The sequence below is a fragment of the Sarcophilus harrisii genome, chromosome 1, assembly GCF_902635505.1.
Source record: "Sarcophilus harrisii chromosome 1, mSarHar1.11, whole genome shotgun sequence".
Lineage (NCBI taxonomy): Eukaryota > Metazoa > Chordata > Mammalia > Dasyuromorphia > Dasyuridae > Sarcophilus > Sarcophilus harrisii.
In genome coordinates this window covers 393,518,288-393,545,390 of record NC_045426.1, presented here as the reverse complement: position 1 = coordinate 393,545,390, position 27,103 = coordinate 393,518,288, and the positions used below count along the sequence as shown (strand labels likewise).

Genomic DNA, 27,103 nt, shown 5'->3' with positions numbered 1-27,103 from the left:
CTAGTTTATATGTACTTACTATTTAGTATAGTTCTACAAGTTGACACCCATTCTACAAGACTGACACCTATGATGATGTACTTATAGAGTATATAAAAGCTAAGAGATCTGGGAGGGGAGACAGACTCGAAGATAAAGACCCTTGTGGTGGTTGTCATGTCTCCTTCACTCCTCCACTGAATCCAAGACCCATTCCCGAGGGCCTCCAGAAAGCTAGCCGGGGCCCAGCAAAGGAGACAGACTGTGACAATAAAAACTTTGGATTTTATCCCTGACTATTCCTGTGGTGATTATTCTGCTGAGACCAAGGCTGGTCCCAACTCCTCCAGAAAACATAATCATATAATCAGCTTATAGCTATATGATGAAACCTAATGACCCACCAAATCCATGGCTTACTCGGTTGTAAGATTAAAAAAAAAAAAATCAGGTTTCCACCTAATAGTAGTTGTACTATTAGCAAACCTCAAAACAACAGTACTCAGTGTACTCAAGCTTCTCAGACTCTTGGTAATAGTTCTTCGGCCTAAATATGGGTCGTACAGATTGGAAAATATGGCTTTTGACCTTTTTTCTATCCAGTTTGCTGTCTTTGAGGGATGATGCGTGAATGGTTTCAGTTTTTACCTAGCCTTTCTCTTGTCTATTCACAAAAAAGCATGGGATGTCATATCCCAATTGGATATATTATATTTCTTGAACTAATTTCTCCCTCTTTTTTGTGTAATGTTGTAAATATCAAATACTACTGCTGACAGAATTTTTCAAATTATCCACACCCTGGTACAGAGAATCATTTATATAGGATGATGTAAGGGATGGTATCATAAATTAGCTTTGAGGGGCACTGTTTGAAGACTGAAATGCCCCAACCTGGTTTTTATCATTTTCATGGCTGGCCTGAAAATCCTACTATCAGTCAATTTAATATTTAGAAACCGTCTTCCAAGAACACAAACGAGTTTAGTGCATCAAGTGGAAAAAAGAAGACCTGAAAGAGTTGTGCAGGTGCAGAAAAGAAAACAAAATAGTTGTTTAACTAGGACTAGATTTATTTAAGCATCTTCAAATAACCTAAAATTTCTTAGATTGCAAATAGCTAACAGGTGATACATGAACCAGATGCCTGTGAGTATTAGGTTAAAAGGGGAAAAAAAAAAAACCTCAGAGTTGTCTCATTTACATATATGACCTGTATAAAGTGATGGTGATGTAATTGGACCCAAGTATTTGTTTATTACTAACCACTTTAGCCACAAATCATGTTAACAGGCATGTATGGGTTAACAAGCATGGTAAAATGGCACGGTCCTGGTTATAGATCAGAGGCCCCAGGTTCAAAACATACTTCTGATGTTTACTACCTGTGTGACCTTGGCAAGTCATTCAATCTCTATGGACCTTAGTTACTTCCTCTATAAAACAGTGGGTTGTATTAGTTGTCATCTAAGCTTCCTTCCAGCTATAGATCTGTTGTTCTTCGAGTCAACTTATATAATCCAATTAATGATGCCTATAAAATATGAATTTGTTTTCTCTATCTAAATTTCAAAATTTCTCAAATTTTCCATCAGATCAGGTAGTTGGACTGGATCCCCTTTAACGACTCTTCTATATCTCTATCTATAATTCTAAGATTTCTAATTATGTAGTCCAGTATTGAAAAATTTGAGATTCTTATGTGCTAGACAATTTTTTTTTAAAAAAGTAATTCACATTTATATAATATTTCAAGTTTACATATTACAGAATGTCAGTTGGAAGGGACCTCAAAGGCAATTTAGTCTAACTGAACAAGGTTCTTCTCTAAAACATCCAACAAATTTCCAGTCTTTGCTAGAAGATCTCTATGGAGAGAAAATCTACTGCTTCCTTAGCAACATATTATCTTCGGTACTACTCTTATTATTATTGGGAAGTTAAAGCTATCCAAAGTTAATAGTTTAAAAAAACTAGTTAAAAAAAAGCCACTAGTTTAAATTAAGTACAAATGTGATAGATAACCTTGCCTTCATATACTAGAAGATTTATTATTTAAATGAAGAATAGAAAAAAACTGTCATTTTTACATTAAACCCAAAGTGAAAGATTTATTATCTTCATTTTACTGATGAGGAAACTAAAGCTCAGAAAAGTTAAATAAGCCAGTGCTAAAATCTGCTTCTTCTGACTCCAAGACTAGTGTTCTTTACATTATGCAATGCTGGTTCTCAAATGTAGGAATGTTTTATATAATTGGTTATCCGACTTACCTGTGATAAAACGAGGATCTTTTATCCAGTTATCAGAGTATACTGCATAGTTACTCAAGTACTGGCTTTGTAAGTATCCATTAACGGTACAGAATATGAATGCCGCCAAAAATACGAGGATTGGTACAGGCTTTCCTCCACGAATCAGAAAGGGAAAAATTAATGATCTAAGGAAAAAAAAAGAAAGACACATTTTAATACCCAAATGGTTCTGTGATTTCAACAAAGTGGGTACTCTTTACAATTATGCAAATTATAAATAACCATGCCTAGCTATCTTATGTGCTTCTTGTTCCTTCCCTACCATTTTTTTTTTTTTTTTAACCAGGGATAGGGAATAAAGGAGTAGAAAGATTGGGGACTCAATGTTCTAGGGACTTTCTCTTCTTTGAAAGTTAAGAGGATGACATTGGAGCATGCAAGCTTCTCTACCTGATGTAAACTGTTCCCCTGATCTTTGGGGGAAAAGAGTTGGAAAGGCCCTGAATAGAAACCCCTCCTGGCCTTTGGGAGGGGCCCCACTTTCCTGTTTATAGAATAAACTCCCAGATAATCTCCTCTTATGATTCAATTGGAGATCTTGGCCTGGGGCATAATCACTACCCTGAAAATTAGTCCCTCAAAAACCCCAAACTATGTGCTCAAACCTTTGTAAAAATCCTAACAGGATTTTCCCCACTAAGAAAGTTGTTTTCTTGTGTAATAAACCCATTTTTTTTGCCACAAACCTCATGCCTCATTCATTTGGGTTTGCGAATTTTTTCACAAAGCCTGCTACCTGCTAGGGGACTCCATTGCTGTCAGGGGATTTCTCAACCCTCATTTCTCACACCTCAACACCACTGTTATCTGTTATTTTATACATGTGACTAGTCCATCTATTAATGAAAAAGATGGATTGGCCATATGGTAAAAGCAATGTCAATATACTTTAATATTAACTTAAAATCTCAAACAACCAACAATCTAGTTCATGAAAATCTGAATAAAATTTCTTAATATTCACATCTTTATTCCTGTTTCATATAACAATTATCATTCTAAGAAAGTGGTAGGGTCTCAATGTGAGGTTGAAGTTATTGTGTAAATTTGTAACTACTCTTAGTTATTAAAGATTTCAGTAACATGAAAATACATATTACCATTACCTCTTTTAAAATGAATGTTTGGGGTAAGAACAACTATTTTACGTAGGTTAAGCTAGTTTTTTTCTAAAAAGGCAATGAAATTGTCATGGAAACTTAACTGGTCCCCAGAATGGTAGTGAAACAATTGACCTCACTTCCTCATTGCCTAAGGCAGAAAAAAAATCTGATGTTCAAGCTGAATGGAGGGCATTTCACTGTGTTAAGTATAGAGGCAAGGGGACTTGTATCTTTGCTGAATGTCCTCCTCTTCCTGTTACTGTTAAGTATGCTTTTTTGGTTAAATATTACATAAGAATGTTTCATCTATTCCCACACCTAAACTAAAAGACTAACTTTAATCAATCTAGCACTAGAATTATTTGCACTCTTGTCAGATTTAGCATGGAATAATCTTATGGCTAAATTGGGAGAAGGATAATGCAAAAGAATAAGAGTCTTTTGTGGGAGCCTGTTGCTCTCAAGTGGCTCTGCTTCTGCCAGCATTCCTTATATTATTTCACAGCAACAAGGAGTCCCTCACTAACCCACAGGGATTAATTGAAGAGTGTCTAAGCATCCATACATAACGGTTGTATCATCAGCATAAAGAAAATGAAAGTAAAGCATTCTCTTGCATGCAATTCAGCAACTATAAAGAGAGGTGAGTGTGTCTGGAGTTTTTTTAAGAATTATACTCAGAAGGCAGAGGGTCAATTCATGGACAGTTTATTATCATCATCATTTTTACTATTATTATTATTTAGTTGCCTTGGATTGAGATAGGCTTTCATGGACAGCTAGTTAGGTAGTACAATGGTCAGAGCCTCAGGACTGAAGTATGGAAGAACCAAATTCAAATTCCTTATCATTCACATCTTTATTGTGTAATTGAGCAAGTTACTTAACAGTTTGCCCCAGATTTCTCAACTGTAAACCTGTGACAATAATGGCACTGACTTCCCAGAGTGGGTATGAGTATCTCAAATGAGAAAACAAATTGTAAAGCATCATATGAGTCAGGTTTTTTTTCCCTTTTCTTTTTTGAGGCAATGGGGGTTAAATGACTTACCCAGGGTCACACAGCTAGGAAGTGTTAAGTGTCTGAGAGTACATTAGAAATCAGGTCCTCCTGACTTCAGGGCTGGTGCTTTATCCACTGAGCCACCTAGCTGCCCCATTTTTTTTTTTTTAAAGAATGTTCAACTACTTTGAATAGGTATTAAATTTCAAGCTGATAGCTATTCTCAATCAGCTTGGCTATATGATTTCAAAAACCTTAACATAGAAGATGAAAGGTAGTGGTGGTTACCTTTTGTCTAAAGTTATCTGCAAGCTATAGAGAAGCAAGTTTTTGGTATAAAATGAGCTGTAAGCTCAAAGAAGACCTGGGAAGAGGTGTAGCTCAAAAACCAAACAACTTATTTGTATTTAAAGACATAGGGGAGTGAAGCCATTGGTGATCTCCTATTAGTGGGACATACTATTGCACATATTACAAGAGGAACTATTCAGCACAATATTAATGGCTAGCTCTAATATTCTTTCTTCCTCCTATTCCTTTTTATTTGAGAATTAAGAAAACAAAAACAAAATCATCTCAGGAATGCTTTACAAAAGCTAGAAAATGCCATGAATGTATCAATCATCAGTAAGTCCTGGGTTGTTTTGGCATATAATACTGTGTTCCCTCCTCAAAACTGAAAAGCAGGGAAGGCAAAACTAAGATTACTGTAATAGCCAGTCATACCAAGAGCATTTACAGAAATTGTCAGAGCTACACATACCCAGAAAATTGAGAAGCTTCATCTGCTTTCTTTAATATTTATTTACAATTTTTTGATATATTTTTAAAAAATCACTTATACTTCCCAATATATTCCCACCCCCTCCTAGAGGACAATTTCTTATAACAAAGGATTTTTGAAAGATGAAGGAAAAGCAGTTCAGCAAAACTGACCAACTCATAACCTAAGTCTGACATTTCATGTAATACTCCATACAAAACCCACATAAAGAAAGGAGATGTACTTTCATATCTTTTTTGGAGCAAGTTTGTTAATGGTAATTTTACATTGGTCAATTTTATGTTGTTTTTTTTTCTTTTTAACCTTTCAACATTCATCATTGGAAAGTTTACTTTTATCTACGTTCCTATCAGCACATTTGATACACTAGCTGGTTTTACACTGGGTAGTTTTACCACAGGTTCTATTTCCTTATTGAATATATTTGTTTGCTGAGTATATCAGCCAGTACTTTTATTTTTCAAATAAATGCCTTTAGAAATCAGAGAACAGCTGTTTTGGTTTTGCAAACTATACATTACTGTACAAAAATTTAGAGAAAAACTTTACACAGACAATTGAAAGTGACCAAAGGAATTAATTTTATTTAGATAAGTTTCTACATACACCATTGGTTATTCCTTTTTCCTTGCTCAGACTGAATATTCCCCTCCCCGCCTAAAGCTCAAACAAAATTTGGATCATTCCACCAATCTTTGGTAAGTGATGACCATTCCCAGGGGGTGAATGATCTCAAGGGTTTCTTAGCATCTTAGAAAAAAGTCCTTCAAAAAGGAATAGCCTTCCTATTTCCATACACAGGTTTGTAGTGAATTGAAAGAGACCAGGAAACTTGTTTGTTATGACATTTCCATTAAAGAAGCAAATGAAAACTACTCTGGCATTAGTAACCTATAAAACCAATGACTTTTGGGATTCCTACCCCTTCTAAAATGGTATGCATGAATTGTTAATGCTGTAAAGTTACCCATGCATATAACCTGTAAATAAAAGGCTATTAAATAAAAAAATAAATAAATTAAAAAAAAATAAAATGGTATGCATGTTTTATAATTCTTATTCTCCTCTGAACAACCACAATATGTTACCCTCTTACCATACTTTCATATGCTATTTTGTGATTATATCTTTGGAGCTAAACTGAATAAAATAATGATGATGATGAAATTTGATGAATAAAGCATGAGGATGCCCTGAATGAGGAGGGTTAGTAGTTTCTTAGTATAGCTGATAGAAAGGAAAAGACAAGGGAGGTGGATAGGAAACAGGAAGGGATAGGGATATTATAAAGTGGTGTACAACTTGGGAAGTGGTCTATGCTCCTTAAACTAACATTCTTAAGCATTTTTATTGCAAAAGACATTGTTTCCAAAAGTATTTCCTGTGGGAAAACATTTTAAAATGATTTTAAGATCCCAGATTAAGAAGTGGAAAGCACCTCAAAAACCATCTAAGTCCAATTCTCCTTGTATTGTTGTTTTAATTGTGGCCAACTCTTTGGGATCTTCTTAATAAAGATACTGGAGCTCATTTTACAGATGAGGAAACTGAGGCAAACAGGATTAAGAGACTTGACAAGAGTTATACAGATATTGTCTGAGGCTGTATTTGAACTCAGATCTTTCCTACTCTAGGTCTGGCCTGCTATCCACTGTGCCACCTACCTGCCCAATTCTCATTTTATAGATAAGAAAATTGAATTCTAGAAAAATTTAATGACTTGCCCTAAATTACATAGCTATAATCCTACAGGCAGGATTCAAACCCAACCCTTTTGACTTCAAATCCAGCACTTTTCACTGTACCATGTTGCTCCATCCTATGTATGTCAACAAAAAATTGTGACTATTAATTTCTGTACACACGAAACTTTTCAAGAATATATGAAATGTACAAGATGAGGTCTGACTGTTTAACAATACACATTTCTTTAAACTTTTAAGTTTTATAAGCCTTCTGAAAATAAGATCAAGACAAAATTTACTGACACAAAAAAATAGCATACTCTTTCTATTTTGCCAAAGCTAAACGCAGCATTTGTATATACAAATATTTTAGTGATGAACAAATATTAATTGGACCATTTAACCAAGATAACTTTGTTCTTCATTCTTATTTAATTTAAACTTCATAACCCTGAGCCCTCATTATTGCACACCACAAAAAAGGAAATTTGGCCAAATGGGAACATTTATTAGAAGAAATAATATCTTTCATATTCTTTCTTTTCGCTCCACTCCAAAGGAGCTTAATTCAAGAACTCATCCCTTCATTATTAATCAGAGAAATGCAAACAAATTAAGACAACTCTAAGATACCACTACACACCTGTCAGATTGGCTAAGATGACAGGAAAAAATAATGATGATTGTTGGAGGGGATGTGGGAAAACTGGGACATTGATTCATTGTTGGTGGAACTGTGAACAAATCCAACCATTCTGGACAGTAGTTTGGAACTATGCTCAAAAAGTTATCAAACTGTGCATACCCTTTGATCCAGCAGTGTTACTACTGGGATTATATCCCAAAGAGATTATAAAGAAGGGAAAGGGACCTGTATGTGCACGAATGTTTGTGGCAGCCCTTTTTGTAGTGGCTAGAAACTGGAAACTGAATGGATGTCCATCAGTTGGAGAATGGCTGAATAAACTGTGGTATATGAAAATTATGGAATATTACTGTTCTGTAAGAAATGACCAACAGGATGATTTCAGAAAGGCCTGGAGAGACTTACACGAACTGATGCTGAGTGAAATGAGCAGGACCAGGAGATCATTATATACTTCAACAACAATACTAGATGATGACCAGTTCTAATGGATCAGGCCATCCTCAGCAACGAGATCAACCAAATCATTTCTAATGGAGCAGTAATGAACTGAACTAAGCTATACCCAGAAAAAGAACTCTGGGAGATGACTAAAACCATTACATTAAATTCCCAATCCCTATATTTATGCACACCTGCATTTTTGATTTCCTTCACAAGCTAATTGTACAATATTTCAGAGTCTGATTCTTTTTGTACAGCAAAATAACGTTTTGGTCAGGTATACTTATTGTGTATCTAAGTTATATTTTAATATATTTAACATCTACTGGTCATCCTGACATTTAGGGGAGGGGGTGGGGGGTAAGAGGTGAAAAATTGGAACAAGAGGTTTGGCAATTGTTAATGCTGTAAAGTTACCCGTGTATATATCCTGTAAATAAAAGATATTAAATAAAAAAAAAAAAAAAAAAACTCATCCCTTCTTCCAATAGCTTCCTAATTGATCTCTCTCATGTCAATTAAATTCAACAAACATTTATTAAATACCTTCAATATACCAGACATTGTGCTAGGTCCTGGTAATACGAAGCCAAAATCAAAATTCCCTGCCTTTATCAACTCGATTCTATTAGAGGAAAACAAGTAAACAGGCAAATAAAGTACCAGAGAGACAGACATAAACTTTGCTATAACTACAGGTGAGAGACGCTGGAAACCAAGCCAGTATTGGTCATGGGCTTCGCGCATTTTCCAGCAACCTCCACGCATTTACGGCAATCTTGTCTTGATAGGGCTGTTCATCAAATTATTGTGCCTTGGTTCTCCGAAGCAATCCCGCCAGCGGGGAAAGCGGTAATAATATAGATTCTAGCATGCGATAAAGACTTCCGATATGGTGCTGTCAACTTTCCAAAGTCGGGGCATGGGATGTATTCTTTGGCCACGATTGTCGGTCTTTGCTTTTTGAAGACTAGAACATCACGGTTGAAGACTTAACTCAAGAAAACAAGAAGTTACGCCTCAGCTCCCGGAGAGCGGAAAGAAAGGGAAGAAGGGGAAAAGTTACGTATTGTCGGAAGTGGGGGGGGGGGGTTCTCAGGTGAGGCTCAGCCGCCCCGCGCCGCGAGTGCCTCAGAAGATTATCCCATAGTTCCACAGCCCCTTATGAGTGACAAACAGAAGCCAAGCCTGCCTCTGAGGGCCACGGCTTAGACACCGTTCCGGGTCTCCCTCCGTTTCTTTGAGCGTTTGTTTCCGCCGGATGAGCAAAACTCATCGGGGTAGGGGGCGCTTTGGGATGGATTGGAGGCCACTCGGGACTCCAGACGCCCCCGGTCCGTTTGGGGAGGGCAGAAAAGGAGGGAGAAGGGAGAAAGTGGAAGCCTTCTTACTCACCCCTAAACGCCGTTACCTTTGAAAGTAGTGGGTGATGAAGATGGCCAGGAGAATGCGATTGGGCCAGAGGCTAAGGCGCTGGGCAGGGGTGCAGGTGACTACATAGAGGGGGACCAGCAAGCACGGCAGCTCTTGCACGAACCACGCCAACTTCCCCGGCAGCCCCGGGCCGAAGCTGGCGCTGGCGTAGCGGCCATACGGCGACCCCACTGCCAATTGCAAAGCCCCGGAAATCGGCCCAAAGAAACCAATAAGGAAGGAGAGAGCTTCCAAGGGTCCGAATTCCGCCGGGAGCATCGTGGTCTGCACAGTCAGGATCGGACGATCCGCGAGAGAGCAAGGGCACCAGGGTAGACAGAGCAAGCTGGGACTCGACGTCTCAGTTTTGTTCTAGTCCAGGCGCCAGGTCCCGAGATAAGGGAAATGTGACATAGGGTAAAGTTTGCAAAAGCGGGATCCAGAGATTCTGGGGCTGTGCAAATGTAAAGTCTATTTTAAAGGAGGCGGCTAAGGGGAGGGGCCGAGGATCAGGAGGTCAAGGGCTGAGGTTGCCCATTGGACAAGTCGTCCTTTTAACTCCCCGAAGAAGGGCTCCGATTGGACGACCCGTCTCCCTTTTCCCCGCCCCTTCATCTGCCCGCCCCAAGAAGATCCAAGTGTGACGGATTCTCCGCGAATCAGAAAATGCCGGTAATTACAAGTCACCTCGCTGTCCCTAGTTGTTTAGCTGCTCTCTCCAGACTCGCTCACGAGTTTCCTAGCACTACGCCTGCGTGTCCGGCTGAGGGTGCCTAACTTAGTGCCTGCAAAACAAAGCCCCTCACTGAAAAAGCTTCGTCCTTAGGGTCATCCGGCCGTCAGAAACACCGACTGCTTCCCAAGGGCGCCCTGCAGAGGAGAGTCAGGTTTAGGGCTTCCTGGGTATTTCTTCCCCACTTCTAGCCACAGGCTCTTACGTTGGGACCTCTTGCCTGAGCTAGGGCCTAAGGAGAAGGTCCCCCTGGAGGTGGGACTCCCCGCCGGCATCATTCTGAGGCTCGTGGCGCGGCGCGTGGTGGCCGAGCTCGGCAGCATGGGGCGGCGGTATCGGAACCGGCGGCGCTCGCAGCCGCAACAGCAACGCCCGGAGCCCAGGGAGGACGCGGCGGACGGGGACGCGAAGCGGGATAAGTCGGTAAGGGCCTACTCCCGTCGCGGATGGAAGTAGGGCGACTGGGATCGGGCTATTGGGAAAATGGATCGGAGGCCCCGACCGGCCGACCCCCATTCCTCCCCTCGCCCCAGAAGCAGTGGTCGGCGGTTCCTGGCCTTAGCGCGCACCGGGGTCCCCGGGAGCTTTCCATCCTTCCAGGACAAGCGCGGGGGTCGTTCCTCATCTTTGCTTGTCTTTCCTTAGGGCTGGGAGGGCGGTTACCCCGAGATCATCAAAGAGAACAAGTTATTTGAACACTACTACCAGGAGTTGAAGATTGTGCCCGAGGGCGAGTGGGAACAGTTCATGCAGGCCCTTCGGGAGCCTCTCCCGGCCACGCTGAGAATCACCGGCTACAAATGGTAGGGAGACGTGGGGGGGGGGGGGGGGGGGGGGGGGGGGGGAGGGGAGAAACCCCGGGAGGGGGACGAAGGTGGTCGGGACCTTAAAAAGACTTTAGAATTCAGTCACGTGACCAACAAAAGTGACAAGTGTGTGTGTGTTGAATTATAAAGGAAATGTGAAATTATTTTTCCCCTAAACCACCAGTTCACAATCTCACTATAAATTTTTGTAAAGCAGTCTTACAAGAGAATTCATCCTCCTTTTGGACTTTGTGACAGTGGCAAATACCTTTATCATAACTCTTGTTTACTGTTAGTTGATGTATATTATCTAGAGGTTTGTTAAGGGCTGTCACAATGATTGTATTTTCAGTCTTCTCTGATGTTAACATGCGTGAGACATTGCTTTTTGTCTAGAAACCTTTAAGGCTGCGTCTTGTTTTACTGAATCAAAATTTTTGTATCGTAGTAATTTTATTTTTAATATACATTGCTTTATGAGTCATGTTGGGAGAGAAAAATCAGAGCAAAAGGGAAAAATCATGGGAGAGATTTAAAAACACACACACACACTATATATATATATATATATATATATATATATATATATTTAGTTCTTTTCCTGTATGCTGATGGCATTTTCTGTCCAAAGTCTATTGGGATCTATTTGGATCACTGAACTATTGAGAAGAACCAAGCTTTTCATAGTTGATCACACATCTTGCTGTTATTGTGTACAATGTGTATAATGTGTACAAGTCTATTGGGATCTATTTGGATCACTGAATTAATGAGAAGAACCAAGCTTTTCATAGTTGATCACACATCTTGCTGTTATTGTGTACAGTGTATTCCTGGTTTTGCTTGTTTCACTCAGCATCACTTCATGCAAATCTTTTCAGGCCTTTCTATAATCAGCTTTCTCTTCATTTTTTTATAGAACAATAATATTCCAATTAGCTTCCTGTACCACAACTTGTTCAGCTATTCCCCAATTGATGGGCATCCAGTCCTTTTCCAATTCTTTGCTACCACAAAAAGGGCTGCTACAAACGTTTTTTTGCACATGTGGGTCCTTTTTCTTCCTTTACGATTTCCTTATGATGGCACTGCTGGGTCAGAGGGTGTGCATAGTTTTATAGCCCTTTGGATGTAGTTCCAGATTGCTGTCCAGAATGTTTGGATCATTTCACAGCTCTACCAACAATGAGTTAGTGACCCGGGTTTCCCACATCCCCTTCAACATTTATTATCTTTTCCTGTCATCTTAGCCAATCTGAGAGGTGTGAGTGAGGTGGTACCTTAGAGTTGTTTTAATTTGCATTTCTCTAGTCAATAATGATTTAGAGCATTTTTTCATATAACTATAAATGGCTTTAATTTCTTCATCCAAAAGTTGTTTGTTTGTCTCCTTTGACCATCTGTCAATTAGGGACTGCAATAAATTTGACACAGGTCTTATGAGACTTCTATCAGAAATATTAGCTGTAAAGATTTTTCCCAGCTTTGTACTTCCCTTTTAATCTTGTTTCTTTTGCTTTTTTTTTGTGTGTGTGTGTGTGTGTGTGTGTGTGCAAAAACTTTTAATTTAATGTAATTGAAGTTGTCCATTTTGTCTTTCATAATGTTCTCTAGTTTTTTGGTCATGAATTTCTCCCTTCCCCAAAGATCTGATAGGTAAATTATATTATGTTATAATTTGCTTATGGTATCCTTTATGCCCAAATCATGTATCCATTCAAAAAATTTTTTAATGACATGATGAACCCAGTAATATTTTCTTATAGCCAACTTGAAATTCTTGTGCTACTGAAACTTATTTTCAAAAGCCTGTTTGTTCCTTTCTCATTGGGGATGTAGTCTAGAGCATGGCTTCTTAAACTTTTTCAACTCGACTCTTTTGCCCTAGAGAAATTTTTTGGCTCAGAGCATTGCAAAATGTATATGTGGTGTGTTCAGAACTAAGATGGCAGTGAAATCAGAGGTTGCAACAGGGCAAACCCTGCCAGAAACACCTTGGATTTATTACAGGTTTCATTTTGAATTAATTTTTGGTCATTGCATTCAGAAGCCTTTGTTCTCAATAGTATTTTATTTTTGCAAATATCTGTAAGGATAGTTTTCAGCATTCTTTTTTGTAAGACTTTGTGTTCCAAATTTTTTCTGTCTTCCTTCCTCAATTCCTTCTCCCCCAGAAATCAAACAATCTAATGTAAGTTAAATATGTTAAATTCTTTTAAATATCTTTCCATATTTGTCACGTTATATGGGAAAAATCAGATCAAAAAGGGGGAAAAAAAACACCAGAAAGAAAAAACAAAAAACAAAAGGTGAAAATAGCATGTTTTGATGTGTCAGTATCTCAATAGTTCTCTCTGGATTTGGATGGCATTTTCCATCCCAAATCTATTGGAAATTCTTTGAATTACCACATTGCTGAAAAAAGCCAAGTCCATCAGTTGATCATTACACATAATTTTCCTGTTTCTGTGTACAATGTTCTCCTGGTTCTGCTCTCTTCACTCAGCAGCAGTTCATATGTATGTTTAGGCTTTTCTGAAATCAGCCATCTCATCATTTCTTATAGAATAGTATTAATCACATTTATATACCATAACTTATTCAGCAATTCCTCAGTTGATGGACATCCACTCAAATTCCTTGCCACCACAAAAAAGAGCTGTTACAAACACTTGCACATGTGGGTCCTTTCCCCTCTTTTGTGATTTCTTCTAGATACAGACACAATACTGACACTGCTGGATCAAAGATAACTCAGTTTTACATTCCTTTGGGCATAGTTCCAAATTGCTTTCCAGAATGGTTGGGTCATTTTACAACTTAAGCAAAATGCATTAGTGTCCCAGTTTTCTCACACCCTCTCTAATATTTGTCATTATCTTTTCATGAGGTGAGAATTTGAGAGTTATAAAGTCAGAAAACTTTTACAGTTTTTAAGAAGCTTTGGTCTAGAGCTGAAAGAATCTTCTGACTGTTTAGTCCAACTCTTTGTTTTATAATTAAGGAAACAGGCTTGGAGAAGTGAAAGGTCATACAGATAATAAGCATGAAAGCACCAATGGTTCAATTTGATTTTAGGTCTCCACTCACTCCAGAATCAGTACTCTTTCCCTAATACAACTCTGATAGACTTAATATGCTATGCTAATATATTTAACACTTGTCCATTCCCATAAAGATATCTAAACATAAGGAGGTGGGCTGGAGGTGGTGGCCGAATAACCTGGTGGTTATTGATCGTATTCTTAACAACCTGATTTTGTTGCTATCTGCATCTTGCCTTCCAAAAGAAAGTTTGTAAATGAACCTATAATGATTTGAATTTGTTCTTTTTATTTGTTTTGGTCTAATTCTTCCCAATTCTATTTTCTTAAAAGCTGTTTTTAGTATCTCATAATTATGGTGGATAATGACATATTTAGAATCCAAGTATTGAAATTCTGCTATCATTGGTGAAGAAAATCAAGGTTTTGTGATGATGGGAAATCTGTTCTGTTTTTCTTATTATTATTATGCTTTCAATAGTGCCAAGAGACTTTATATAAGCTAACAATATTAATCAGAATAGGAAATATGGTCAGCTCAGTTATTGCATTAATTTTTAGACTGTTGTCAACCAGACAAGAAAATGAGAAAGATTTAGTTTTTTCCCTCTAATAAGGGCAGTGACAAATGCCTTCTTTTTAAGCTTAAAAAAGTTTAGCTTTATATTTTAAATTGTTTTGAAACATTTTTTTCCTGTTCTGGTTATACATGTACATTAATTTTTTAAAATACACATTTCTTTATGAATCATGTTGGGAAAGAAAAATCAGAACAAAAGGAAAAAAATCGTGAGAAAGAAAAAGAAAAAAATGAACATAGCCTGTGTTGATTTGCATTCAATCTTCGTAGTTTTCTTTCTGGATGCAAATGCCATTTTCTATCCGAAATTTATTGGGATTCAATTGGGATTGAATCATTGAACTACTGAGAAGAACCAAATCTTTCATAGTTCATCATTGCACATTCTTGCTGTTACTGAATACGATGTATTCTTGTTTTTACTTGTTTTGCTCAGCATGGGCTCGTGAAAATCTTTTCAGGTCTTTCTAAAATCGGCTTGTTCCATCATTTTTTATAGAAGGATAATATTCCATTACTTTCATATGCAATAACTTATTTAGCTATTCCCCCGTTGTTGGTCATCTATTCATTTTCTAATTATTTGCCACCACAAAAAGAGCTGCTACAAACATTTTTGCAAATGTGGGTCCTTTTTCTTTCTTCATGATTTCTTTGAGATACAGAGTTAGTAGCAACACTGCTGGATCAAAGGGTATGCATAGTTTTGGCATAATTCCAAATTGCTCTCTAGAATGGTGGGACCATTTTACAACTCCACCAACAATGTATTAGTGTCCCAGTTTTCCCACATCCCCTCCAACATTTATCATTATCTTTTCCTGTCATCTTAGCTAATGGAAGAGGTGTGAAATGGTACCTCATAGTCGTTTTAATTTGTGAAACATTTCTTAAGGGAAATACGAATTTTTTTTTTTTAATCAAGCTGACAACAATTAAACTATTTACCCTTTCTCAACAGTCATGCAAAAGAAATTCTCCATTGCTTGAAAAACAAGTATTTCAAGGAACTAGAGGATTTGGTGGTAGATGGTCAGAAAGTTGAAGTACCACAGCCTTTAAGCTGGTAGGTAAAATGAAATTTCTTACTTGTTATTTTGGTACTATAATCATTTCCACTGTTAGTATTCTTGATTCTTTTCCATAGTAATTTTTGTAATAAACATGATGGTTGCTGTAGCCTGACTGATTACTTTTTGTTTGTCATGTTGTCACTATAGCTTCTGTACCTGGTCCTCAGCTTTGTGAGATGGGAAACTAATTTACATGAATTATATTAAAAATGGCTGATTATAAGCTTGAGTGGCTATTTGTTTTAGTTCATGGAAGTTGTACATCAAAGTTGTTATCAGTTATATAACAAGTAAGATAAAAGATGAGAAAAAGATGTTAGGGGCAGAGGGAGAGGACCCAAGGAATTGAGACATTCCCAGGCACAGTCAGCAAACTTTGGTAATGCAAATATAACTGAATTCATAAATTGATATTACTCAAAGCATTCTAGTTTAATTTCTCATTTTCCATCTGCCATTAAGAGTCAACCTAAAATTTCATTCAGTTAGGCCAAGATTTCTAGTTTGTTCAGAGCAATGATATGCTTTGGCATGAATCTTTAATTCCAATTTTATTTAAAAGGCAATCTGAGATTCAGTGACACTGGTTTCACTGCCTATGGTGACATACAGACTTAGCCTAGTATTCAGTGTCTTTGGCAGAATAACCATACTTACCATTGCCGCCTTTTGTAACCCGTTTGTACGTTTTGCAAATTTTAGAGTGATATATCTAATATCTGTGCTCCATTCCAAACAGACCTGTGTGCCCTCTGTTCCTCGAACTCACTTGCTTATGTTTGCCCTGACCCCATGTTACTTGGCTGTCTTCTGGACTACTCCATCCTAGAGAGATTTTTCTTTTTCTTCTGCTATTTGCGGCATTTCTTTGCCATATATTATACTGCTTTGTATGGTTGTAGGTGGATTTTTGTGTGTATACATTTACTTCATTACAGTAAGATAAACTTGACATTTATTACAGGCATTATTTTGGGAATGTACCATGACATAATCCCTCATAGCTTTGAGTAGAAATTTTTTGGTTAAAAAGTAATCCTTTGAAATTGTAATTAACACAAATTAAGACTGGCTTGCTATTTGGACAAGTAGAACATTAAGTAAAAACAAAATAGTGTATTTATAAATCTAAATCTAGAAGAGGCAATAGAAAATTAATCTTGTATAAGTCCCTTATGTTTTCTAGACTAGGAAGCTAAAAATGTCATTTTTGAGACACTGAATAAATAGCAGAACCAATTTGAACCAGGATTTCTGATTTCAAATCCATTGTTCTTTTTATTATGCAATGCTGCCTTCTAATTGTTGGTGAATTTTGGATTATCTCATTTCTTTTTGATGAGTTGTAAAGATTGTTCTAACACTTAGTGAAAACAAATGGCAAAATAAATACTTTTTTTTTTCTCTACAAAATCTGTTTTCAACTATGTCAAAGTATTTAGCTTTGCTTTTCTCTCTTTTTTAACTTGCCTTCTAGGTGTCACAATGGATAGAGTGCTTGACTCAGGGTGTGACTTCAGATTTAGCCTCTGTCACTTAGTTGTATAATTTTGGACAAATCACCTGTTTCTCACTTTGCCCAACTGTAAAATGGGAACAATAATCATACTTCCCACAATTGTTGAAAGGATAAAATGAGACTATTTGTAGAATAAAATGCTTAGCATAGTATCTAGGTCATAATATCAATTATCATTATTTGTTAGCTAATTGTTATCAGGTGACATATATTTGTGGATTTTTGTTTTTCTTCTGGTTGAAGATTTGGACCTACATTCTTTCTTTCTTTCTTTCTTTTTTCTTTTTTTGGAGCACTTCAATGTTCCATTGTGTCTTCAGCAGGTTAAGGAAGGAATCATGAAATTAAAAGTAAATGTCTTTGACTCAGTTAAGGGTTTTTTTTTTTTTTTAAATAGTATTTATTGCAAAAAAATATATATAGAAAGAAGAAAGAAAAGAAAAACAGCAAAGGAATACAAAACAAAACAACAAAAGAGAATGTTGTTATGTTCCCAGCAGAACATCAGGGAAGATTATGAATATGTAACAATGAATTACCATTTCAAGAAAGTATACATATTAGTTGAAGAAATTATATTCATGAGTGTCTATCTTTTTAAAAAAATTCCCTTGTTCTTTTATTCTCTGCTGTGCACTTTTTTCTTTATTTTTTCCCCTTTCAAACTCTCACTCCCCCCCATATGGTTAAGAAAAGAATATAGTTAAGAAAGAATTTATTTATGTATACATATATAGACATAACCATACACATGCATATCTTTCCTATTCCTGCTGACTTGACTCTGCTTTAATTCTGCTTCTTAACTTGCCTTGCTCTTATTTGACTTCTTTCCACTTGTGGATTCTTCTCTTGTCTTCTTCCCTCACTCTTTGCTTTCCCTTCCATCCATCCTACCCTCCTTATTTCTTTATAGATTTTGGAGGGTGCTATATACCCTTCATGGTATATATGTAGTGCTGTCTATTTAACCTATTCCTGATGTGAGTAGGTTTTGAAAACTACAAGTCCTCCTCCCCACTCTAAGCCTGTGTCTATTTTTCCTTTGCCCCTCATTTGTATAGCATAATTACTATTTTTACTTTGATTCTGCCCCAATCTTTCTTTTGAGTTACCCTATTGCTGATGTTAATCTTAAACATATGATATACATTTCCCATTAAAAAAAAAAAAAAGCATAAACTATTTGTCCGTGTTAAGTTCCTTAAAATTGTTTCTTTGCTATTGGTTCTTATATGTTAAATTTTCTATTGAGATCGGGTTTGGTTGATTTAAAAAGTCCTGAAAATCTGCACTTAGTTAAATGTCCATTTTTTTCTCATTCAATATTATAGATAATTTTGCAGGATATGATGTTTTTGGCCACAGGCCTAATTCTTTTGATTGCTGGTAGATGTGATTGCACGACCTGCAGTCTTTAATTTTGACTGTTGATAAGTCCTGTCCAATTCTTATTGTAGTTCCAGTGTATTTGGATTGTCCAAAAAAAAAAAAAAGGTCAAAAGGGGAAAGAACCGAATCATAAAAAGTTACTAGGGGAATAGAGAAGACTGAAGTTCATCTTCAGAGGAGGATATTGAAGTAAAAAAAAGCCCTTCTTACGCAAAGAATAATGTCAGGTGATCACCTATCCAAAAAGAAGAAAAATACTTTAAAATTAAATGAAAGAGGCTGAGGAAAAACTAACAGAGGAAAAAAGAATAATAATAATAATAATAAAATTATGGAAAAAATAGGAAAGCTGATTCAGAATCTTAAGGAAGAAATTAGTCCTTGAAAACTAGAATAGGGCAAGGAGAGGCCAGCAAAGATAAAGACTAAGAAACAATAAGACAAAATAGAAAGAATGACAAAGTAGAAGAGAATGTGAGACATCTTAGAAGAAAAACAGTAGATCTGGAGAAGAAAACAAAAAGAGAAAATAATAATAGGACTACCTGAAAAAAACAATCAAAAAAAGAATCTTGATACAAAAAATAATTACAGAAAATCGTTCCAAAATATTTGAATAAAGTATATATAGAAAAAATCCACTAATGGCCACCTGAAAGAGGTCCTTCAATTAAAACCTATAGGGACATCATAGCCAAATTCCAAAATCTCCAAGTCAAGAAAAAATACGATGAACATCAAGAAAAAAATTATTCAAATGTAGTGGAGCCACATTTAGAATCAGATCCAGTAGTGCTACATTAAGAGGTCTTGGAACACTATATAATGAAAAGCAGAAGAATTGGAATTGCAGCAAAAAATATACCTATCAAAGCGTAATTTTGAATGGAAAAAAAGAAGATATTCAGTGTATTGCCAGGCTTTTAGGATTTTGTTGCATAAAGACCAAAACTTAATAGAAAATTTGACATATGAGATCCAAAATAAATGTAAGATAAACATCAAAGGCTAATTACAAGGGACTAAAAAAGGACTAACTTTATATTTCATACATGGAAATGTAAACTATTTAAGATTGTCATTGGGTAGTTTGAATGAAAGATTTAGGCTAGAGCTAAGTATGACATGATTTTAGTACAGAAAAGTTAGATGGGAAAGAGGACTGGTAGTTCTGGAACCCTACTGTCATTGAGAATGGGTTGAAGAGGGAATAATACATATATTTAGAAGGACATAAAAAATCTTCTAAATTCTGAAAGAAATTAGAGGGTAAGAGGATAGAAGGGGGAAAGAAAAGGGAAGAATTCTTAGGGGGAATGCTGCATCAGATCAGGGTTCACGAAAGAATGGGTCATAGATTAACGGGAATGAGATAAGTATATAGTGGGAATGGGATAAAGAGGGAGGGAAAAGGTGAGGAGAGAAGGTAAGGAAAGAGTCCTTGGAAGGGGGCTAGGTTAAGTAATAGCAAGACAAAGTAACTTGTAGAGGCAAAGCAGGAATCAATAGGGATAGGATATAAGATATAAACACAAACAAAAGTCGAATTTATTGGGGAAAAGGGTTATAATCATTGATTTCAGACAAAAGCTAAAATAGGTTTAATTAAAAGAGAAAAGTAAGCCATATTAATCAATATTGTTTTAGATTATTTAAAATAACTAGATAGATAATGTTGAAATTATTGTTATGGTGTAGGAAATGAGTTGATCTAGAATACTATGGAAAGGCTTGGACTTAGGAAGGGAGATGTTATCTGTATGTGAATGATCATAGACGGCTATGTGTATCTGTATATATGTGTATATCTAAATAGATTAATGCTTAATTGTAGTTTTCTTGCATAATATGGGAGGAGAAAAGAAGAAAAAAATAAAATAAAAAGTGCATAGCAGAGAAAAAACCTACAAGGAAGCAAAAAAAAAAAAAAAAGATGGACAGCTCTGAATAAATGTGTAGTATTACATACATTTTTTTAAAATGGAAATTTATTTCATAATTTGATTCCTCTCATGTTCTGCTGTACATGTGGCAATGACTTTTTCTTTTTCTTTTTCTTTTTTTTTCTATTTGAGTACACACCCAGAAAATTGTGTTACTTGTGATCAGTCTTTTATCCAAGATGGTTTTAAGTGTTTCATTGTGCTGTGGAGGTGACTTTGGTTTTTATGCCACAGGAGTGATCTCTGGAAAGTGTACCAACCTAGAAAGGTCTCATGGAGAGTCTGATGATGACTGTTATACAAAGATTTAGCTTTAATTTGGGGAGGCTCATTATTAATTATTGTCTACAGTCTAGCTTCATAGATTATAACTTATTAAAATAGTAAAATGAATTGTATGGAATTTTCTATTTTAAAGAGGACTAATGTAGATCAGAAATGAAAATGTACACAATACAAATATTTCTATTCACAGCTTCATTGAAAGGCATTTTATAATTTTATGCTTTATTTTAGACATTTTAGCTTATCTATTTTCAGTTCACAAAGTTATTGAACTATCTGAAGAAAAGATAAGTTGCTGATTTATGCTTAGCTTTCTTTTTTTATCATGTGTCTTTAAAATTACCAAATACCTCAAATTTGTTTTGTTTTTATTAGGTACCCAGAAGAGCTTGCATGGCACACAAATCTGAGTCGCAAAATCTTGAGGAAGTCTCCACAGTTGGAAAAATTTCACCAATTTTTGGTTAGCGAAACTGAATCTGTAAGTTTTGTATTTTCAAATATATGAACTGATTGAACATTAAATTCAAAAGCAACATTAGAAATAATATCACCATGGCCACTCCTCCAATCCATTTTATAATTTAATTCATCCCGTTTTTATTCAGTATCTACTAAGTGCCTAGTATGTGACATTGAGGCTACAAAGGCAAAAATGAAACTCTTCTATACTACAAGAAGCTTATATTCTAATGAGTTTGAGGACATTAAAGCCCAGAGGGGTAAAATGACCCACCAGGATGAATGCCATATGTTTCTAAGTTTTTATCACAAGAGTATTATGAGGGTGGTTTCAGGAGTGGGGTAGGGATGAATAGAGATCTGAGATTTCCTTACCTACAACTGCATTTCTGGATTGGTTCTTTAGCAACCATTCCACTTTTCTCCATTCTCCCTTACCCTTCTACTTCTAGGGTCTATGAGGAAAGAAAAGCCAAGGATGACAGTGTTGACATCTCTTTTCCTGATAGCTCAGTTTTCTCTCAGAAAAGGAGAAGTCAGGGAGTTTTTCTCTGATGCTAATTAGTTTTTGAGTTAATTGGGGAAGAGTTATAACTCTAAAACTGTTTTTGATCTTCAGATAGTTGAAGAATAAAGAGTAAAGTAGGAATAAAAAAGAGATCATGACTTCCTAGGGGGCTAAGAATCTAGAAAGTACAGCAGAGCCCTGAACTCTTAACAGTAGAATAGTTCTTTTTATTGGCTACATCAGGTGCCAAGATCTGCCCAGGCTGTTCTCTCCATACCTTCCATTCTATCTTTCCTTTATTTTCATTCCCATTTCTCAAATCAAGGAATCTTGGAGACTCAGTGGCTTAAAATCATCATCACCTTTTTTCATTACTATCCTGCCCACATATGTGTCCAAGCCCTCATGGAAGGGATTCTAGGTGGAAAGGGGGAGGACACATATCAAGGTTAGCAATAACAGGTGGAAGTGACATTAATATATTACCCTGAGATTTACAAAGTACTTTACATTTTAATCTGGGCTGGGAATGGAATAAATAAGGAATAGTATCTAGCTTCTTTCTGTTTATGGGGATGTTCTAGACCCTTTCGATCTAAGTGGAAATCTTCAGATGAATCTAGATAATGACTTACAGGGGATGAAATCTTTGATTTGTTTAGGGGCTAAATTAATGACTTCTAAAGGTTCCTTTCAGTGCAGTTGGCAAATGTTTAATATACTAGTTAAAGAAAGAGTCTAGGAAATTCTTTTGAAAGACTTATTTCACAATGTGTGCAAATGAAATACCTTATTTCTAACTTTATAGAAGTATTTTGTCAGTTGGCTTAAGCAGCCCTGTTTAAAAAATAGTTAAATTATTTTAGAACCTTTAGAAGTGATCTCAACTAATGCATTTGCAATAAAGAACCAAAGGAATTTTAGGGTAAGTTATACTGTTTGTTTTTTGCTTTCCTGTTTTCCTTAAAATGAAACTTTATATATTCAAGGTTACATATTTGGGTACCTCACCAAATGACAAAGTGTCTAAATTTAAGAGTATGACCAAAAAGAAACTATAGATTTTATATCGCCTTTTTGATTAAAAAAATTTCCCTGTTATATCTTTACCCCAAAGATAATTTAAAAAGATTTCCTTTAAAAAAAGGAAAAGAGCTATATGTACAAAAATAGAGAACCTCCTTTTGTAGTGGGAAAGAACTGGAAACCAAAGAGGTACCCATCAGTTAGGGGTTGATTTATGGAATAAATTATGGCATAAGAGCACTATTGTGCTATAAGATGATGAAAGGAGTTAGTTTCAGAAAATCTGGAAAAGTTGTACAAATTGATGCAAAATTAAGTGAGCAAAGCATGGAGAACAATTTATATAATAAGAATAGCACTCTTACAAAGCAATTTTGAGAGGCTTGAATCAACCATGATTTTAGAATACCAGCAGTGAAGCAATAGATCTCACTCTTCCTGACAGATGAAGAATAAGATATATTTTGAGTGTGGCCAATGTAGAAATTTGTTTTGCTTGATTATGGGGAGAATCACAGAATTAACTTATAATGAACCTGAAAAAAAGACGATAATTTATATTTACTTAATATAGTATCACTCTTTAAGAGTCCATAGCCTTTCTTTTGTTTGGTGCTTTAAAAAACAAGTAGGACCAGAAGGTGGAAGTTAACAATGATGTGGATTTTGTCTTGGTGTAAGAGAAAACTTTCCCCAAAATAGAACTCTCCACCAATGGAATGACCTGCATTGTGAAAGATTGTCATCTATGAGTGGAAAATATTATAGTTCTAATAACTCTTAGATTGTATTGTGAATGGAAATCCCTTTAGTTAGAAGTTGAACTGGATTAATCTCTGAGATTCTTTAGTTCTCTGCATATAGTTTTCAAAGTTGTTTTTTGAGGGGAGAAGAGAGACCAAATCATTTTTAATTATCAAGGAATATCCTTAATGTACTTTTATGACAAAACTATCTTAACAAAGTGACTTGAAATTCATTTGGATTATGATTGTATAGCAAATTATGAATATGTTTATTTTCATGTTTGCTTGCAATAAAATACATGATGTCTTTGCTTTTTATTTTGAAATATGGGTTTTGTGTTTTTTTATCTATTAGTGATACTTTTTTGATACTGATACTTATTTTTTTTCAGGGAAATATTAGTCGTCAGGAAGCTGTCAGTATGATTCCACCCTTGCTACTTAATGTTCAGCCTCATCATAAGGTATTGTTTGTTTCTGCATGTAGAAGAAAACTAAAGAATTTGGGTTTATTTGAAAACATAATATATTTTTTAACATATTGGCTTACTTGCCATTTAAGGGAAGGAAAAAATTTACAAGATTTTGTAAGAGGGAATGTTGAAAATTATCCATGTATACATTTTGAAAATAACATGTTCAATAAAAAAAAAAAAACCAAACAAACCCACAACATAAATGTATGCCACCACTTAAAAATTTTATAAGCTCTGCCTTTTACATGTAAAAATAATGATGGCTAACATTTATGTAGGGCTTAATATGTGTCAGACATGCCTAACACATTTACAGTTTTTAATCTCATTTGATCCTTAACAGCTTCTCTGGAGATAGGTACTATGAGGAAAGTGAGGCAACAGAGATTAAGTGATTTGCCCAGGATCACATAGCATGAAGAAACTTAAGCAACAGAGGTTAAGTGACTTGTTCAGAATCATATAGCTTGTGTCTGAAGCTAGATTTGAACTCTGATCTTCTTTATTATTCCAGGCCCAGCTTTCTATCTGGTGCTGCTGTATTTGTTTTTTCCATATTGTATTCCCTCCTTTCTATCTGACATTTTTATTAATGTTGTCTTTCAAGTATAATCATAGATCTGGAGCTGAAAGGGGGAACTTGGACCAGTCTTTGGGCAGTTAGATGGGTCAGAGCTGTTTATCTTTGCACTTTGCAGATCTAATAGTGCTCATTACTAAATCCAACCTGTTCATTTTTTAGCCTATTTTTCCTCTTGTTCTTTCTATGTGCTCTACTTTCCATATAGGATTTGCTATATCCCTCAAGGCTTTATTCCTCTGACATTCAGCCTATAGGCTGCATAAATGCTATATTCAATTCGGTTAGTAAACACTTTTAAGATACAAAGTCTTTCAAAAAGTAGACTAGGTGCTAGGGATTAAAAGACAAAAATGAAATTATTCCTCCCTGTAAGAAATTTGTCATGTTCAGTTGGCTACAAAGCATTTTCTCAGTTGATGCTTGCAATATCCCTTGAGCAAACTAAATAGGACAAGAGGTATGTTTTATTGTGTTTTATAAAGCTTCTTTGGAGAATATTGTTTTCAAAAAGAAAATGTCAAATACATTTTCCTGTTTTCATGAATAGATTTTAGATATGTGTGCAGCACCTGGATCAAAGACTGCTCAGTTAATTGAAATGCTTCATGCTGATATGAATGTTTCCTTTCCAGGTATGTGATGGCATATTGTTTAGGTGGGGGGGTGGTTGAGGGGAAAGCTAAGACACAATCTATAACTGTGTTATTTGTAAAGTTAGGTGTTTTGTTTAATTTGAAATGTTTTTTTTTTTCAAAATTAAAACGAAGCTAGTTATTTTTGTACCAAACATCAATTACAAATGTCATATTTCTAATATGACAGTAGCTTTCCCTTATTTGGATGTTATTATTAATATTTTATTCCTATTAGAGATTGTTTTAAGGTTAATTAAATGAGTAGACCTTATACATTAAGTTTATAGATGATACTTGTGTCTCTGATTTTTGAAATTTGCATGTAGAAGTATTGATTCTTTTTATAATAATAATATTGTGACAATAGGGAATAAGTCAGGACACTTAGGTTATGTTTTCAGATAGTTTGTAGAAATTTTGTTTTTCTTATAACTCACTTCTGATTTTTTTTACCAAATCTGTTATATCTTAAAACATATTTTAGAATGAAAAGTTTACACTGGTTTGTAAACTAAATTGTTTTAAAACTTAATTGGTTATATGAACTAAAGAGCAAAAAGTAGTTTAAATTCACCTATTTATATCCTTCAAGTTTGTAAAGGAGTTAATCTTTGACAACATTGTTTTTTTTACTTATAAGTATGGAAGAAACAGTATAATAAACAATAATATTAGCAATTAATTTAGGGTAAAGTGAACTAGATAGCCACTTGAAATTCCACTCTGCCTTTGCCAATCTGGCCTTCCCTTAAACATACTTGGTATCTTTGAAAATAATTTTATAACAGATTATCAGATTATTGATGTTATCAGGGGAATGGGATTATTTAGAAGTAAATCTATACCATCTAATCCTGAAATACAACAGCAATTTGCCATATGTTTTTCAATCTTGATCTCTGTATTTCCTTTGTATGAGCAAGGTTTTGTTAAAATCTTGTTTTAATGCTTGTTAGCCATGGATTAATCCCTTGAATCTGCTTCTGTTTCAATACCTTCCTGCTATTGAAATACCAGGAAATTTATTCTTTTGCTTTTTGTCATTTTCTGCTATTTGGTAATAAAAAAAAAAAATCAAAAACAGAACAAAAATTTCAGCATAGAAGTTATACCAGGGATATTGATTTGTCTTCCTCATACTTTTAACAAAATTCATTTGATCATTAGAAAATTTTTAGAACAGTGAAGATAAATGAAGGTTTACATATGTTAACCTTTTTTTTTACTTGATATGATAGAAGGAACTAAGATTTGAAGTTGTTGTAGTGAACAAACTTGATAATACTGCTATTTCTATTTCCAGTTTGTAAAGATCATTTTAGTCACTAACCTTAGAAAAGTTAATCCCACTTTTGAACTTGCATGTGCATAAAATGTGTCTTTAGCTCTTTCTTTTCAGCATAACAGTGCCGTCACTAAATTGTTGATTAAAGCTTAAGCTTTTCTTTTTCCCCTGAAGACATCTGGTCATTTCTTATTTTATTAACTTTCCCCACTGTTACTATGTGAAATTAATTTTTTTTTAATCTGACATTACAATGTTATGTTCCCAGAGGGATTTGTTATCGCTAATGATGTTGACAACAAACGCTGCTATTTGCTGGTTCATCAAGCAAAAAGGTTAAGCAGTCCTTGTATTATGGTTGTAAACCATGATGCTTCTAGCATTCCTAGACTGCAAATAGATATGGATGGAAAGAAGGAGATTCTCTTCTATGATAGAATTCTGTGTGATGTGCCCTGCAGGTATTTTATGACATTTTTCTTTCTGATATTATTGTATGTATGTAATTTCAGGACATCAGATTTTTGCTGAAATCATTAATTGTGTAGATGAGGTGGGTTTAGAATTAATTGAAACTATAACTAATTTCAGCATAAAATAGTTTAAATATGTTAGTTGTATCGTTCTTCTGGAAG

The 27,103-nt window shown here is 35.5% G+C and overlaps 2 protein-coding genes across 2 annotated transcripts in view; one reads left to right on the top strand and one right to left on the bottom strand.

Annotated features, from left to right (window-relative positions):
- SRD5A1 (steroid 5 alpha-reductase 1) overlaps window positions 1-9,957 on the bottom strand; it is a 38,679-nt gene extending 28,722 nt beyond the window's left edge. The window contains exons 1-2 of the mRNA XM_012541197.2: window positions 9,371-9,957; window positions 2,253-2,419 (exon numbers count right to left, since the gene is read on the bottom strand). Coding sequence (XP_012396651.1) covers window positions 2,253-2,419; window positions 9,371-9,651 — 448 coding nt within the window. The 5' untranslated portion in view covers window positions 9,652-9,957. The remainder of the gene's footprint in view (window positions 1-2,252; window positions 2,420-9,370) is intronic.
- Window positions 9,958-10,130: 173 nt separating this feature from the next.
- Window positions 10,131-27,103, top strand: part of NSUN2 (NOP2/Sun RNA methyltransferase 2) — a 35,518-nt gene continuing 18,545 nt past the window's right edge. Inside the window, exons 1-7 of the mRNA XM_003759612.4 lie at window positions 10,131-10,528; window positions 10,751-10,908; window positions 15,497-15,601; window positions 21,123-21,228; window positions 23,882-23,953; window positions 25,096-25,180; window positions 26,737-26,929. Of these exons, the coding sequence (XP_003759660.1) occupies window positions 10,427-10,528; window positions 10,751-10,908; window positions 15,497-15,601; window positions 21,123-21,228; window positions 23,882-23,953; window positions 25,096-25,180; window positions 26,737-26,929 (821 nt within the window). The 5' untranslated portion in view covers window positions 10,131-10,426. The remainder of the gene's footprint in view (window positions 10,529-10,750; window positions 10,909-15,496; window positions 15,602-21,122; window positions 21,229-23,881; window positions 23,954-25,095; window positions 25,181-26,736; window positions 26,930-27,103) is intronic.